Raw genomic sequence first — 15,501 nt, 5'->3', positions numbered from 1 at the left:
CACACACACACACACACACACACACACACACCTCCACCACCTCCAGCAGAGTTATAATTATTCCGGCTGCTGCTGCAGTGACAGAGCAGAGTATAGGCTCTGCAGGAGGATAAGGTTTCAGCTGGCGGCCGGTCCAGCTCACACCGAGCCATGTGCTCTGCAAAAAAAAACTCAAAAAATGAAGCGCTGAATTAATTCAGAGGATGAAATGCATCTGAATGCAGGTGGGATGAGTGTGATTCGCTCTGCAGAGGGAAATCAGTGCATGGTGAGTGAGTGAGAGGGCTTGAATTGTCTTAAAAAGCCTGAAGGAGTTTAATTCATCACATTTCATGATTAGAAACGTAACAAAATCCCTAAAAGTTTTCATCAAGTTGATTTCCATGAATCCACCAGCCTCAGCGGGACCATCCCGGCTCTGCTTCTCTGCGGCCTAAATCGGTTCGCATGAGGGAAGCGTTTTCCCATTTTAAGGCCGGATGAGGCCTACTAGCAGCAAATCTATAACCCTGCTTGGCAGCAACTGGCATCTCCCCTAGAAACCCCCCGGCGGCCCGCGGCGGCTCCTTATACGGCCGTCTAGGTGGGTCTGCGGGGCTCGAAGGGAGGTCAGAGCGACAGGCCCATACATGGAGCGCCCGCTCTGCTCGCTGGGGGCGCACAGCGTCACTCTGGATCCCCATCAATGAGAGCCACCCCACCAGAACCCCGCTGCCCCCGCGAACACACCCACCCACCCACTCCCGCCGCCGGTGCCTGGCAGCATCCTAATATGGCCGAGGGCCGGGATGGGGGCCAGTGCTGAGCTTTGTGAATGGTGGACAGCCGGTATAAAAGGCGGACGGGCAGCGGCCGGGACTCCAGCTGGTTCAGCAGCAGCACTGGTTGGGTCGATCTCTCCGAGCCGCAGACAAACACCTAAGGTAAGACTCCTGCGAGGATCGGCCGCTTTCCGAAGCTTCTCGTTCCGGTAGGAGCCGCAGACTGTAGGCCTTAGAGAACCGGCGGAGCGTCCGGGGAAGATGTAGGACCAGATAGTYTGTGAAAAATACACACGATAAGGAGGAATAGTTACAGTCTAAGAATCTGAAACTGTAAGACTAAACCTAAGTAATAATTGGCATTGATTAAGCGCAAAGTTACAGTTGGCCTTACCTGTTTCCTCACGGTATTTGCCTTTAATTTTACAGGATTTTTAAGTCAAAATTTTGGCTTCATTTTGGCCAAATTCTGATTTAAAAATTCCTCAAAAGTATTTTTAGATCAAAACATACAACGTGCTTTGTTGCATGTTTCCTCAGACAACAACGAGGGAACAGGTAAGCCAAAATGTGATTTAAAAATTCCTCGAAATTAAAGGTAAAACTGCACAAATGACGTCCAGTTACATAATAAAACATCCGCAATTTTTTTTGTCTAAAATCAAACTCAAATTTACTATTCAGCTTTTGTTCATCAATCAAATAGTGTTTTAATTTTCCATTTTAAAACCTATTATAATTCCTAAASTCATTATTCTYCCAATTATTGTAATCCTTGGAGTTATCTTTAATAATTTAGACGTCAAGTTAAYGCAGTCGTTTTAATCTGAAGGAATCCTTAAARKCTGCGCGTGGATTTAATCCATACATTCCCACACCGTGARGTGACTCGATGCGCTCTGATCTTCCTGTTTCTCTCCTGGGTGACAGAAGCCAACATGTGTGACGACGAAGAGACTACCGCCCTTGTGTGCGACAACGGCTCCGGCCTGGTGAAGGCTGGCTTTGCCGGAGACGACGCCCCCAGGGCCGTGTTCCCCTCCATCGTCGGCCGCCCCCGTCACCAGGTAACCAACGAAGAAGAAAAGCCTCCAAATTATTAGACTTTGATACAAACCAGCAGTAATTATGACACCTGAGCCTGTTACCTACATAAAAAGCAGAGATATTAGTAAACATGCATCATGTTTAAGTTTAGTTTCTCAGAGTGAGCCGTGTAACCGCGGCTCAGTCACTGAGACTAAATTTGTCACTTGTGCCGTCTTCGTGGCGCACGCCGTTATTTGGCACATTTACGCAATGATCGCTATGCGAAGCCGCACAAAGGTCGTTCCTCTGCGCTCACCCCCCATGGATAACCTTCTCCCTCCCTCCTCCTTCAGGGTGTCATGGTCGGTATGGGTCAGAAGGACTCCTACGTCGGCGACGAGGCCCAGAGCAAGAGGGGTATCCTGACTCTGAAGTACCCCATCGAGCACGGCATCATCACCAACTGGGACGACATGGAGAAGATCTGGCACCACACCTTCTACAACGAGCTGAGAGTGGCCCCCGAGGAGCACCCAACCCTGCTCACTGAGGCCCCCCTGAACCCCAAGGCCAACAGGGAGAAGATGACCCAGATCATGTTTGAGACCTTCAACGTCCCCGCCATGTATGTGGCCATCCAGGCTGTGCTGTCCCTGTACGCTTCCGGCCGTACCACTGGTGAGAACCACAGCTACAAACAACTTACCTGAAGAGTTTTCAGATTGGAAACCTTTACGCACAACATTTCTTGGAATGTTTACGCACATACTTTAGTCGCATCATGATTAATAGTTTTAAGATTCTTTTCAGGATGACTCGGGATTTTTTCCTGCAGCGACTCCTCACAAAGATCCATACAATTTACCTGGGTGTTTTTCAAACTGGATAACTTTACGCACCTTTCTTTGAATACTTATGCACATACTTTAGTCACATCGTGTTTAATAGTTTTAAGATTATTTTTTAAGTCGTACTAAACTCATCYTCTTGCAACTCAGAAGCGACTTTTCACAAAGGTCCGCTGAATTTACTTGAATATTTTTTTCAGATTGGATAACTTTACGCACATTTCCTTGAATAYTTACGCTTATACTTTAGTCGCATCTCTTCTACAGTTTTAAGGTTTTTTTAAGATCACTTGGGATTTTCTCCGCTGCGACTCCTCAAAAAGATACTCACAATTTTCCTGAATATTTTTCAGATTGGAWAATTTTACGCAAAACATTTCTTTGAATATTTACGCATCTACATTAGTCGCAACACGTCGCATTATGTTTAATAGTTTTAAGATTTTTTTTCAAGGATCATTCGAGATTTTCTCCGCTGCAACTCCTCACAAAGATACACACAAACTACCTGAGTATTTTACAGATCGGCCAATTTTACGCACAGCCTTTACGCACAGAATTTCTTTCATACCGTCACATCATGTCATGTATAGTTTTGAGATGTTTGTTTGTGTTTGAGCTTTACTAACCTCACCCTCTTGCCTCCTCTCAGGTATTGTGCTGGATGCTGGTGATGGTGTGACCCACAACGTCCCAGTCTATGAGGGTTACGCCCTGCCCCACGCCATCATGCGTCTGGACCTGGCTGGTCGCGATCTGACCGACTACCTGATGAAGATCCTGACTGAGCGTGGCTACTCTTTCGTGACCACCGGTGAGGGACTCACCTTAGCGCATGTTTMCTGACAGCCGCCTCTTTGGYTCTCTGCATAATAACTCACGAATCTTCCTCCCTGCAGCTGAGCGTGAGATCGTGCGCGACATCAAGGAGAAGCTGTGCTACGTGGCCCTGGACTTCGAGAACGAGATGGCCACCGCTGCCTCCTCCTCCTCCCTGGAGAAGAGCTATGAGCTTCCCGACGGTCAGGTCATCACCATCGGTAACGAGAGGTTCCGTTGCCCAGAGACCCTCTTCCAGCCTTCCTTCATCGGTACTCCAAATGTTCTTCTTCTTCTTCGTCTTAAAATGGCAACCATGACTCCACGTTAGTCCTCCTAACACTTGCGCTCTCACCTGACCAGGAATGGAGTCCGCTGGCATCCATGAGACGGCCTACAACAGCATCATGAAGTGCGATATTGACATCCGTAAGGATCTGTACGCCAACAATGTGCTCTCCGGCGGTACCACCATGTACCCTGGTATTGCTGACCGTATGCAGAAGGAGATCACTGCCCTGGCCCCCAGCACCATGAAGATCAAGGTAAACAAACCAGATCACAACTTTTTCCCCCTTTTTTTTCACGAACAAATTTCAGCTTCTTGACTGATTTTTTATTTCTTATTTTTTTACTAAACTCCCGCCGCCTCCCTTTCCTCTCTCTAGATCATTGCTCCTCCCGAGAGGAAGTACTCCGTCTGGATCGGTGGCTCCATCCTGGCTTCCCTGTCCACCTTCCAGCAGATGTGGATCTCCAAGCAGGAGTACGACGAGGCCGGCCCCAGCATCGTCCACAGGAAGTGCTTCTAAATCCTCCATCTTCTTCTTCTCCATCACCACCGGCAGCCCGGAGAACGAGCGAGGAGGAAGGAAGAGCTCTGCGGCACAGCAACACTCTGCTGTCAATGGACTGGCTGTCTGCGCTGTTGACATCCATATGCAATTTATATTGGTTTAAAATCTGCATATTTCGTAGCTGTTTGTTGTCTGTGTTGCACGGAGAAAGGCTGTGAAAACAACCACTGAACCATGCATACACCAAAAAAACTTTAATAAAAAAAAGAAATAACAACGACATGTTGCCCAACACATGTGAATGTAAGTGTATATACATATTGATAATTTATTAAAGTCCATTATTTGGTAATTTTTGCCCCTGGCCTTGGTTTTCTCTTAAAGGGGAGGGTGGAGAAACTACAAATGCAGTGAAAATAACTCGAAGCTCAGGGTTTCCTTTGAAAACGACCTAAAATTAAACCAAGAACTGAACTTTTGGAGCATTTTGTGATAAATCTGGACAAAATTTTAATTGCCACAAAAAAGATAATGTGATTTTTCCTTTTTTAAAACAATAAATCCTGAACTTAACTTTAGTCCTTAACATGCAAAACATATTATTACAAATGGTTTGATATTATAACTCTTAAATTGTCAGTTCCCTCTCTCCAAAAAAACGTAGAAATTTTCTTAATTTTTCACCTCTTAAATGCCGGTTTTAGCGATCTAAAGCTCACGTTCTCTTTTTTCCTATCTGATATATTTGTAAATTTTATTTTCTTTCCTTTGGTGGAAGTGAGTTTCATCTGAACCTGAGAGAATCAAACATCAACATCATCACTGAATCGATCAATTAATCAATTCCTCCACATGACCCTTGAACACAAAAATAACTACCGACATGCAGCACAAAACAAAAAAGAGTTTTCCAATAAAATCACTGACTTAACCTCTTAAGAAATTACATATTTTTTTCCTCAAAAATAGCAGTATCTGGTTCCACCATAAGTGTCCAAATTTCTAATTGAAAACTTGTTTTTATATATATATTTCAATATTAGCACACAGCTCTGGAAAATTACAATTTATCACTTTCTCTGATTTCACTCTTTATAGGTTTATGTTTGAGTAAAATGAAGTATATGAACGACATGTCTCTGAAATTCAAAGCAAAAATTTAGCTTTTATTTGCAGAAAATGAGAAATGGTGAAATTTAAAACAATGCAGAGCTTTCAGGCCTCAAATAATGCAAAAAAACAAAAAAAAACAAAAACAAGTTCATGAKCATTTATAAATAACAATACTGATGTTTTAACCCAGGAATAGTTCAGAAATCAATATTTGGTGGAATAGCAGGAGGTTTTCAGTGCAGTGGACTCTTCATTTATTCCAGAGCTTTACATTTTTTTTAATTTCTTCATGAATGTCAGATGAAAACATTCCTAAAAAGCAAGAATAAACTACACAACCTGAGCAAATGTTGTGGCATTTGCGATAAGACTGCCAACCTTACRCAACAAACAGTGGAGCTAATGACTTAGTAGTGAAGCCACATGTCAGATAGAGAGACGGATATGTGGGATGAAGGTGCGTCACCTCATCATCAGTTCTGATTGGCGGACTGCTCGGTCACAAAAGTGGGAACATCTTCAACACGCACATTCAGAATAGCACTTGGCAGGAATGCGCAAAGGCAACAGGCGCATCAGGAGCGGCTCTGCTGTTATAGCCAAGCCGGATCAGTAGCGCTGAGACACCGGACACCCGCTCCGGAATCCCGTTGAGCTGCCACATGCTCCTCCCGGGCCCCCGGACCATTTTTAGTCGAAAGCATACTGTGTTCAGAGGGACCCTCTCCGCAAGCTCTGCCTTATATGAATATGAGCTCACCAGGTTATCCGAGAGGGGCAGAGTGTCCAGAAAATTACTCAAGTAAGAGTAAGAAAGTACCAATCACTTAAAAATTACCCGGAGCAAAATATAAAGTTATGTGGGAATTTGGGTATTTTAAAGATCAAATTTATTCACATAAATAACATAATTACAAAATAACAAAATCTGGATTTTTTTCAAATTTTTGTAATATTTTTAAAAAATATATTTTTTATATTTATATTTTACATATATACAAAACATGTAAACATGTTTGTTTTTCATTCAGTTTGTAGAAAATCCAGACATTTTACTCAAGTAAGAGTAAAAATACTTCAAAATAAAATTACTCAAGTAAAAGTAAAAAGTACAGCGTAGTAAAAAAAAATACTCCTAAAAGTAAATTTTATCCAAAAAGTTACTCAAGTCAATGTAACTGAGTAAATGTAACTAGTTACTACCCAGCTCTTGAGGGGGAGTCTAAGATAAAACAAAAGGAGGTTTATCATCTCTGCGTCGCACTAACAGATGCAACTGATATGAAACGACTTTCTTAAACTCACAGGAGACAGAAAAAAAAGAGGGAAAAAAGGCAACATTATTTTTCAAAGCATCAGTCACCTAACACTTAAACATTTCAAACTCAAACGGAGAAAACTGCATCAGAAAACATGGATAAAGCACCTGTTGCCGGGTGTGTTTGGCTTTTTAAAAGCGTCCTCGCCGGTGGGCGGAGCTAAGTCCCTGTGTCATTACAGCAGAACCATCTGCTCTGGGCCGCTTCCTGACATCCGAGCTCGCAGTAAGTATGTGTACTGTATACAAAATTAGATCTGTGCAGGCAAGAGTCGCTCCCGTCGAGCAGGTCAACTGTTGTGGACGGGACGGAGTGTTTGATGGATTTACTGAGCTGGTACCGGAGCTGCCGCCGACAGGCGATTACAGCGCTCCCATGGTGCCATGATTAATCTGACGTGCAGACTGTACATAACGGCGATATATTTGTTATTAAAAGGTTGCGCTGCACAACATGCAGGCTATTTTAATGACGGCAAACTGTGCATACTTTAAAAGGAGAACATAGACACTGCATTGAGTCAATGTATGCCATATAGAAAACCAGAAACACGTTTAATGGTTCCTGGTGGACGTGTTAAAAATAGTCGCTCTACACGATATCTTTTAAACTTTGGTCGTTTCGTACCCGAGCTGGTCGACTGGGGTTAGCTGAGTCGACACTTGCATGTAAAGTCAAGCCAGCTCTCTCTTAAAGATCATCATCGCACATATATGGTGCATTTCGATAATAGGTCAGTAGGGGGAGTCCTTGTAGGAGATAAAAATAGGAATGAAGCATAACTATAAAAAATGCATGACATCTACATACAGTATACTTCCACATCCACATTCTGTGTCCACAATGAATATTTTATCATTTTATTGCACATTTTTGGAGATGAACTCGGTCAAAGTACCGCATAATGCCACTTTTTCCTCATCTTCGTGAATTCATTTCTTCCAAATCTTCAGAGGTGACAGCAAAGGTTCTTGGGGATGTATTAAATGAAAATCTGTATCCAGAATATATATTTTATAATCTCACTATATACTCTTTGGAGATGGTGTCAGGTGCTTGGTTTGTTATCAGTTATCCAAATCTGTATGTCCGTACAGATAAGAAAATATATTTTGTGGCATTATCAGAGATATCAGAGATATCCTACCTTCACAAAAAGTATTTTTTTATTCTACAAAGTGTTTCAAATGAATAAATTTCCCAGAGGTTTGTTTTACAAGGTAGAATGAATGAAAAATATACTATTAAAACAGATTAACAGACATCAAACAAATAAATCTCCTTCACTTCTGAATAATTATGCACAAACGTCTTGAACTTGAACTTTTAAGTAAATCTAATATGAACACACAGCATATAGTCACACTCTTTTCTCTGTGTACCATCTGCAGGGAGTGCAAATACATGCTACTGTCACATTATGTAATTCCCCACAAAAGTAAAATCAGTCAATGTTATCAATCGTATTAGCCTATATTTTTCTCAAAAGTTTGATTAAAGAAGTTAAGATTTATTTGTTTAATGCTTGTTAATCGGTTTTTAGATATTTTTTCATTTATTCAATTTTGTGAAAAGATTTCTTCAAAGGCTATTTTATATTTTTAAAAAATGATTAAATATTTATTGTGTATATATGTGGAAGTGTGTCATACGCATAAATGTTTTATGGCTGTGCTTCTCCTTTTCTCTTTTTCCTTTACTAATTATGTAGCTTTTGTTTGGTGCCCATCTTCTTCGGGTTACGATGTCGAGTTTTCTTTTATGATGTAGGAGGAGTTTCGTATTGACCATGTATTCATTCTTTGCAGCCTTGAAAAAGTTTTGTATATATATTTTAGACAGTATTCTGACTATTAATAGTGTAAAAAAAAAAAAAATCTGGCTGCCGTAAATAATATAGAAATAATAAATATTAATTTTCAGAAACTATTATGCTTAATTTTACTATAATTGGTTAAAAATATCCAACAGCTGTGTTTCACGAATTATTGCTTAAGTGTGTGTTTACAGTTACTAAATGGAAATTACTGTAGTAAACCTATTCGAATCTGTTGTCAACGTAATCTTGGCAGCCAATCAGAGGAAGACATGAAAGTTACGTCACCGCGTTCAGGAACTTTCTGGTAGTCACGTAGTTATGGCAGACAGACTCTTTGCTGTCCTTGTAGCCGATATTTTGAAAGATTTAGAAAGCAGATGTTATTCTTCACAGTTTCATTCGGACCGGACTTTGGTCCTGTTTTTGTTGCCCGGAAAGCAAGCTATAAGCCCATCAGCTAGAAAGTAGGCGGGTCCTACAGTACGGCATCCTGTGCTGCTATTGGTTTAAACTGTTGTTGGTATGGTTTAAATGTCTGGCGGTGATAATAAACAAAGAGCTTGGTGTGAGGAGTTTTAGCTGTTACAACACTGTTGTCACACTCTTGCTATAGACTTATTGTGATAAAGTCTTTGGTTCATTTTTGCTCTTTCTTTTTAAGTTTAAACGTGGACAAGATGGTGACTAAAAGGATCCGCTCAGAGTACATGAAGAAGTTCAAAGACCCCAAATGGGAGACTTACACCAAGTGTTATGAGGAGATGCTGGCCTACAGGCTGACCCGGAGGCTGCTGGAGCACACACACAACCCCTGGTTCTGGAACGGCTCGGACAGCGACTCGGACTCGGGAGGAAGGAGCCCTCCTCACCCCAGTAAGAACCAGGTTGAAGCCGGCGGAGGCAGAGCTGAAACAGAGGAGCCTGAGGGGGTCAAGACGGACAGACAGCAGGAAACCAGAACCACCGGAGCCGGACCCAGACATGCTGTCCAGAACCAGGAGCAGATCAGGCCTGACCCACAGTCCTCAGCACACAGTAAGCATTAAATTAAAAGAGTAAGGTATCATCACGTTGTGATGTTTGCATGTGATCCTGTGTGATATGACTCACTGCTTAGGTTCGCAGTGTGACKATACCAGGGAGTCAAACAAAGCAGTTCAGGGAGAGGAAGAGGAGTTCTCTGCTCCACTCCGAGACAAAGGTAAGCTATTATCAAATATCATTTTAAAAGGCTGAGTACCTAAAGTATCACACAATTTAAGAGAAGCTTTACAACTTTATTATGTTTATATATAGTGTACTATATTTTTGATAGAGGTGCACCGATTTATCAACGCCGTTTTCCTTAATTTTGGGAGATCATTGATTGGCCATTACTTGCAAGTTAAGCTCATCTACCTCAGCAAAGGTCTAAAAATCGGCCGTTGTCCTCTTCTTGTCTCCTGTGAGAGAGGTTTGACTGACAGAGCGTCCCACCGGGTCACCTTTGCATGTTCGGAGTTAACAACAGTCACTCCATTGTTAAAAACTCAGTGACTTTCCTGCTACATTTAGCAGCATTTCAGACAAAAAGAGATTGGTATCGGCCAAAACTGGAATCGGCAAGTCTGCCTTTTTAAAGATCTGAAATCAGAGATCGGCCAGAAAACTGCAATTAGTGCGCCCCTAATTTTTGATCTTCTTTCTAGTCGGTAGGAAAACAGATGTATCTCTGAATTAATATTGAATTAATCAAATAATTCACATACCCTTAACATTTCTGCTGAAAACAGTACTTTGTTATTGTCAACAAGCCTCTTTTCAGGGAAAATATTTCAGGTTTCTACCTTTTTTCTTTTTTCTTTTGTTTTTAGCAATAATGTTTACAGTCAATCTGGTTGTAACAGAAACATTTAGTTGTTTTTCATTGAAGACCAGAAAACAAATAATTAGTTTTAAATGGTTTCAGAATAATTTTGCCATAGTTAGACAGTCGCACTGAAAAAAAATAAGAGAAATAAATTCATTGTTCTGCATGTAGATGTTGACTTGGAAAAAGTGACTTGTAATTTGAATTTTCTGCAAAACACTCCATGGAAAGGATTAAGATATTTGACCCCCTCACCACTGAAAACATTTTCTGCTTTTTTGTGCAAAATACTCCCCAAAAAACCCTCAAACGAATATGGGAAACGGATCAGACTGAGAAACGACAGCAGCAGATCTCATCAGCTCCGAAACACCCACACAATGTTAGGAGGAGGAAAGATGATGTAACACATTTTTTTAAACCAGTTGATACTCCTGTCACTGTAAATGATTGTTTTTTGATACAGAAAAATCTGCTTCAAAAAATCTGCTTCAAAACTGAAACTATATATATGTTCTACACAAAAATGTAGATATGTAGAAAAATGTCTCTATATTGATTAGTTTTTTTTGCTTTAAATACCTGAAACACGGCCAAACTAGTGGTGCGACCTCCTGTTTAAGTCTCAGTTTTCACTTCATGCTGTTGTGTTTTTTCTATTATTATTATTTTTGAGTAGTTATGAGTCAACAGTGGAGAAAATGTAAACTGCTGCCGTGGCAGTTACTCAACAAGTTGTTGCTAGGTAACCAAAGAATGAGAGAGTTGCTAGGCAACCAAAAAGCGAGTGAAAGTCTTTCCTGTGCCTACATCTCCCAGAATGCCATACGATTCTGGATCAGAATCCAATGAAATTATTGATAATTCTATCGAACGTGTTGGTATTGATCATGTGTCCACTGCAATATATACTGTTACTGATTTATTGTCCAGCCCCAGGTTAGGATTTGTAAAAGTTTTTCTTTTCATTTTCCAGAAAAAGAGACGAGAGCAGCCCGACCCCACCAAGGAAAACCCTCCAAATCAACGAGACCAGCCTGGCGCTCCCAGCGAGTGAGGCCTGTACGGCAGCTCAAAGAGGACACAAAGGAGAAGCGACATGCTTTCGCTCTGTATGGCTCAGGAGCAAAGGATGCAGACATCGCAAATAGGAAGACTCACAACGTCGGTCCTGCAGCTTCTACTGCTGAGGTGACGTAATGCCTGGTGTACCTGTCATTCTCTAAAACATGAAATATAACCGGTCGTTTCACGGACAGATTCATGAATCGGCTCTGCGTGCTAAGACCAGGCGGCAGGTGGAGCGGCAGGTCCAGTCCCGGCGACCTGAGCGGCGCCGGGCCAAATCAGCGGACCCAAATAAAGCCGAGATGGCGGTTCAGTCCGAGTTCAACCCCTGGCTCACCGAGTACATGCGCTGCTTCTCCGCTCGCTCCCGATAGGGCAGCGGCAGAACATCAGCACCGACAGCCATCATTCCTGCCTCTAGAAACAGCGGAAGTTCAGACACAAGGCACGTTTTACGTGCTCCGAGTCTCACTGCGACTTGTCTTCGTGGAAAACATCTCAAACTCAGGGATTTTATACAAGATGGAGGACAATCATGGAAGAAACGTTTTAGTTTTAGTTTTTGTCACAGAACTGAAGTTTTGTCACATGAAGACATTTGGCAACACTTGAACTTGAAGGGGTGTGCATAGCGGTGTGTTCACACCGAACACGTTACGCGCGTCAAAAACGCGTCGACGCTTCAAGTTCGGCGCATGTGCACTTTGAAGTCAGACGTTTGACATTTTGCTCTAGATATCAGTCCCGTCAAAACCGCTCTAGTTGGACGTCGAGAGGAAACTCCTTGGCGTACACGTCCCTCAAACTCTTCCACCGTCTCCTGCATGTTTCGTCCAAATAAATACAACGTTTATTTTACGTTTATTTAACGTGTTTCAACGTTTTTGCTGGACGGATTTGGATAGATCAAATACGGGGAAATATTTTCAAATAGTTATAACTTACTCAACATCTCAACTTCCTCTCTGATCCTCTCCCAAGTCAGGTCCTTTATATTCCTGGCTCTAGTCGTAGCTCGATTGGTCGTAGATTACAGGACAATTTGTTTATTCTCCATAGTTTTATTTTTCTGAGATCACGTCGGAAAATGCAAAACTACGAACGGCTGAAGTTCAGATTTTCCAGCGTTGGTCGCATCAAACGCTTCAAATCGCGCAGCACTTGACGCGCCTCCACATGTGACTGTTTATGACTGTTGTAATGAAGTTTCATTTGGTAAATAATGACTTTAAATGAACGTTTTAATTGCACTTTGCATTAAAAATGGCATTTGCAAATTAAACTTTACAACATTCAGTCTTATGCACATCCCTTCAAATGAAGCTTTACCAGACATTTAATGTTAGTAGTTCACATTGAATCTTAACAGCCATACTTTGACGCAAATCCTTTAAGACATCCAGTAAAAGGACGACTTTGTTATGGCGATAATAATCTACAGAGGAGCGACTCGTGGGTAAAAGAATCAGATAAAGATTCTTGTTCGTGAAGAAACTTTTGAACTTGTATGAACAATAATTCAAGGATTCGGTGTTGACCAGAAGTTTACATACTCATGGTTTTGTTAGGGAGGAGTGATGAGGCAACATTTAGCAAGAGGAAGGTGAGCAGGTTTGAATTAGTTTAGGAAAGGAGGAGGAGGACCACCAGCAGGAGGCGCTGCAGTCCCCAACCTGCAGACTCAGCCTGACGTCAAGGTGAGCAGCTCTTCATCCATCTTCCTCTTCCTCACCCACACAGCGCTGTTTAACTCAGAACCAACCAAATCTGTTTTAATATTCCCAAAAGTACCTTTTTTCTTTTCAAAAAGGCAACTCAAGTAAATGTAACTAGTTACTATTGAACTCTGACTGTTGCTCACAGCTCATCAAACCTGAGAAATCTTTCAAGGGCTAAACTAGCTTAGCTTTAGCATCATGACTGTGACGTTTCTGATTTGTAATAAAACCTGCAGAGCGTCTAAATCTGTTTATTGTGGTTTAACTGGAATCATGATAAAGGAGATATAAACGGTTTGGATTTTATTTTCTTGTTGCAAACCGTTCACTAACTTCACTTTTTTTCTCTCTGTTTCGCTCCACGATTTTCTTATAGCATCAGAATTACAACTTGTAGCGATGTTGGTTCTGGAAAAGGGACAGAAAGTTTCCTGCGCCTGCCTGGAAGAGGCTCATCCGCAGGAGAAATACCCAGAATGCACCAGGAACACCTGGTTTTATTTAGAAATGTTCTCAAATTATTTAGACTCACCTGCTTCCTTCACATTTTTGAAACATTTCCTGTCGTCACCATCTTTGATTTGACCTTGAAGGGATTTTATTCTTTCTTCTGTCTCCTTTTGGGTTTTTGTTGTCTTCCTTCATCTGGTTATTGTCCATAAATTAAGACTACTGGTTTAACTTCAGGCAGATTGCGTCCTTTTTAATTTAAAATAAACTTAAACATTGTMAAACGTTTTCTTAACTAGGTGTTACTCAGGGTCACTAGACCTTTTTCCACATGTCTTTCTTTTCTTTTTTTTCAGAAAAAAACAATTTAGTGTGTGAGATACGTTCATCTTAGATCCAATCCAAAGTATAACAGAGATTATAATCTGAGATTTCTGTCACTGTTTTGAAGCCAAAAAAACTGAAAAAAAAACATGTAATATTCATAGTTTACTTGCGTTAATATGAAATGTTGTAATTACTTTTAATATTTTATATTGGTGGTTGCTGTTAACTTAAACTAGTTTGTATTGTCACATTAAGTGTTTAATCATGATTACACTTGAAACTTATAAACTATATTTTGCTTTTGATCAAATATTTTACAGAAGTTAAACATTAGAAACGGTGGGAAGACTGTTTTATTCTCTTTTTCGTTATTGTTGTAGCATCATGTTCATTATTGGTTTGTAATTAATTATGTGCAGCATTTCACTTTAAAAACAATCAGTTGATTTTCTGTGTTCTCAGATAAATGCAGAGAAACAGAAAATGTTTATTGTTTTGGTTTCTACAGTAATACTTTCACAGTTTGTTCTGTTTTCCACAAAATCTATACAGACATTTAAATGACTTAAAGATGAACTGAAGCTTTTAGTGAAACATTTTTCTAGCACATTGTTGAGTTTGTGACTGGCAGCATAAACAGTTTGTAATGTTTTTTATGTTGTAAGCTTTTGGAAACTAGTTTTTTCTGTTCAGGTTCATCTAAATAAAACAGTTTGATAAAAAAAAAAACAGTTTTGAGTATTTTAATGCAAATAAAGAAAGAGGTGGAGATTTATTACACAGAATTTAAACCTGAATTGATTATTTCCATTAGCCAGAGTTGGCAAAGAGAAACTTCTTGAGGACATTTTTGGTACTTTTAATATTTTTACTACATTTTTTACTTAATTATAAAGGATCAGATATCCAATGTGAGCACCGTAACTTCACTGAATAATAAAAGTGAAAAAAATAATTTGGAAAATGTCTTCCTTTGCCTGATTTTGTTTTGTAATTATGTTAATAATATGAATTATTTTTTATGTTGGTTCTTAAAATACCAAAAATTTCACATAGCTTAATATTTTGATCCAAACTAATGTAATTTTTAAATATTAAATAATTGTTTTGATCAGTAATTACCTTTCTACCAAATACTCTTTGATTCTTGAGTAATTTCTTAGACGGCTACGTTTTACTTCAGTAAAATACTTTGAAGTAGTTCTACTCGTACTTGAGTACAATTTGTGGATTCTCTACTCACCTCTGCTTGTAGCTTATGAAAAACTAAACAATACAAAAATACATGCAAAATTTGAGTATCACACAAAACCAATAGGCTGCACAGTGGCGCAGTTGGTAGAGCTGTTGCCTTGCAGCAAGAAAGTTCTGGGTTTGATTCCCRGCCTGGGGTCTTTCTGCGTGGAGTTTGCATGTTCTCCCTGTGCATGCGTGGGTTTTCTCCGGGTACTCCAGTTTCCTCCCACAGTCCAAAAACATGACTGTCAGGTTAATTGGTCTCTCTAAATTGTCCCTAGGTGTGAGAGTGTGTGTGCATGGTTGTGTGTCCTGTGTGTCTCTGTGTTGCCCTGCGACAGACTGGCG

At 40.6% G+C, this 15,501-nt stretch overlaps 2 protein-coding genes across 5 annotated transcripts; both read left to right on the top strand.

The window, feature by feature from the left end:
- The first annotated feature begins 812 nt into the window (after positions 1–812).
- acta1b (actin alpha 1, skeletal muscle b) lies at positions 813–4,611 on the top strand. The gene is made up of 7 exons (XM_008405806.1): positions 813–923; positions 1,692–1,828; positions 2,144–2,468; positions 3,291–3,452; positions 3,538–3,729; positions 3,821–4,002; positions 4,126–4,611. The coding sequence occupies exons 2-7, from the start codon at positions 1,700–1,702 to the stop codon at positions 4,267–4,269; spliced, it is 1,134 nt and encodes a 377-aa protein (XP_008404028.1). The 5' UTR covers positions 813–923; positions 1,692–1,699; the 3' UTR covers positions 4,270–4,611.
- A 2,191-nt stretch (positions 4,612–6,802) lies between these two features.
- Positions 6,803–13,878, top strand: ccsapb (centriole, cilia and spindle-associated protein b). Of its 4 annotated transcripts, XR_533402.2 has the most exons (6): positions 8,843–9,068; positions 9,167–9,540; positions 9,623–9,706; positions 11,331–11,545; positions 11,614–13,119; positions 13,517–13,878. XR_533402.2 is itself a non-coding variant. In XM_008405808.2 (5 exons), exons 2-5 carry the CDS (start codon positions 9,183–9,185, stop codon positions 11,794–11,796), a joined length of 840 nt encoding a protein of 279 aa, XP_008404030.1. In that variant the 5' UTR covers positions 6,803–6,911; positions 9,167–9,182; the 3' UTR covers positions 11,797–13,878. The 4 variants fall into 4 exon arrangements, 3 of the variants coding, with proteins under 3 accessions (XP_008404030.1, XP_008404031.1, XP_008404029.1); XM_008405808.2 differs by lacking the exon at positions 8,843–9,068 and adding an exon at positions 6,803–6,911 and having other exon boundaries at positions 11,614–13,878; XM_008405809.2 differs by having other exon boundaries at positions 8,843–8,969; positions 11,614–13,878.
- Positions 13,879–15,501: the final 1,623 nt, after the last annotated feature.

This window comes from Poecilia reticulata, linkage group LG3, assembly GCF_000633615.1.
Source record: "Poecilia reticulata strain Guanapo linkage group LG3, Guppy_female_1.0+MT, whole genome shotgun sequence".
Lineage (NCBI taxonomy): Eukaryota > Metazoa > Chordata > Actinopteri > Cyprinodontiformes > Poeciliidae > Poecilia > Poecilia reticulata.
This window is presented reverse-complemented; position numbering and strand designations above follow the sequence as displayed.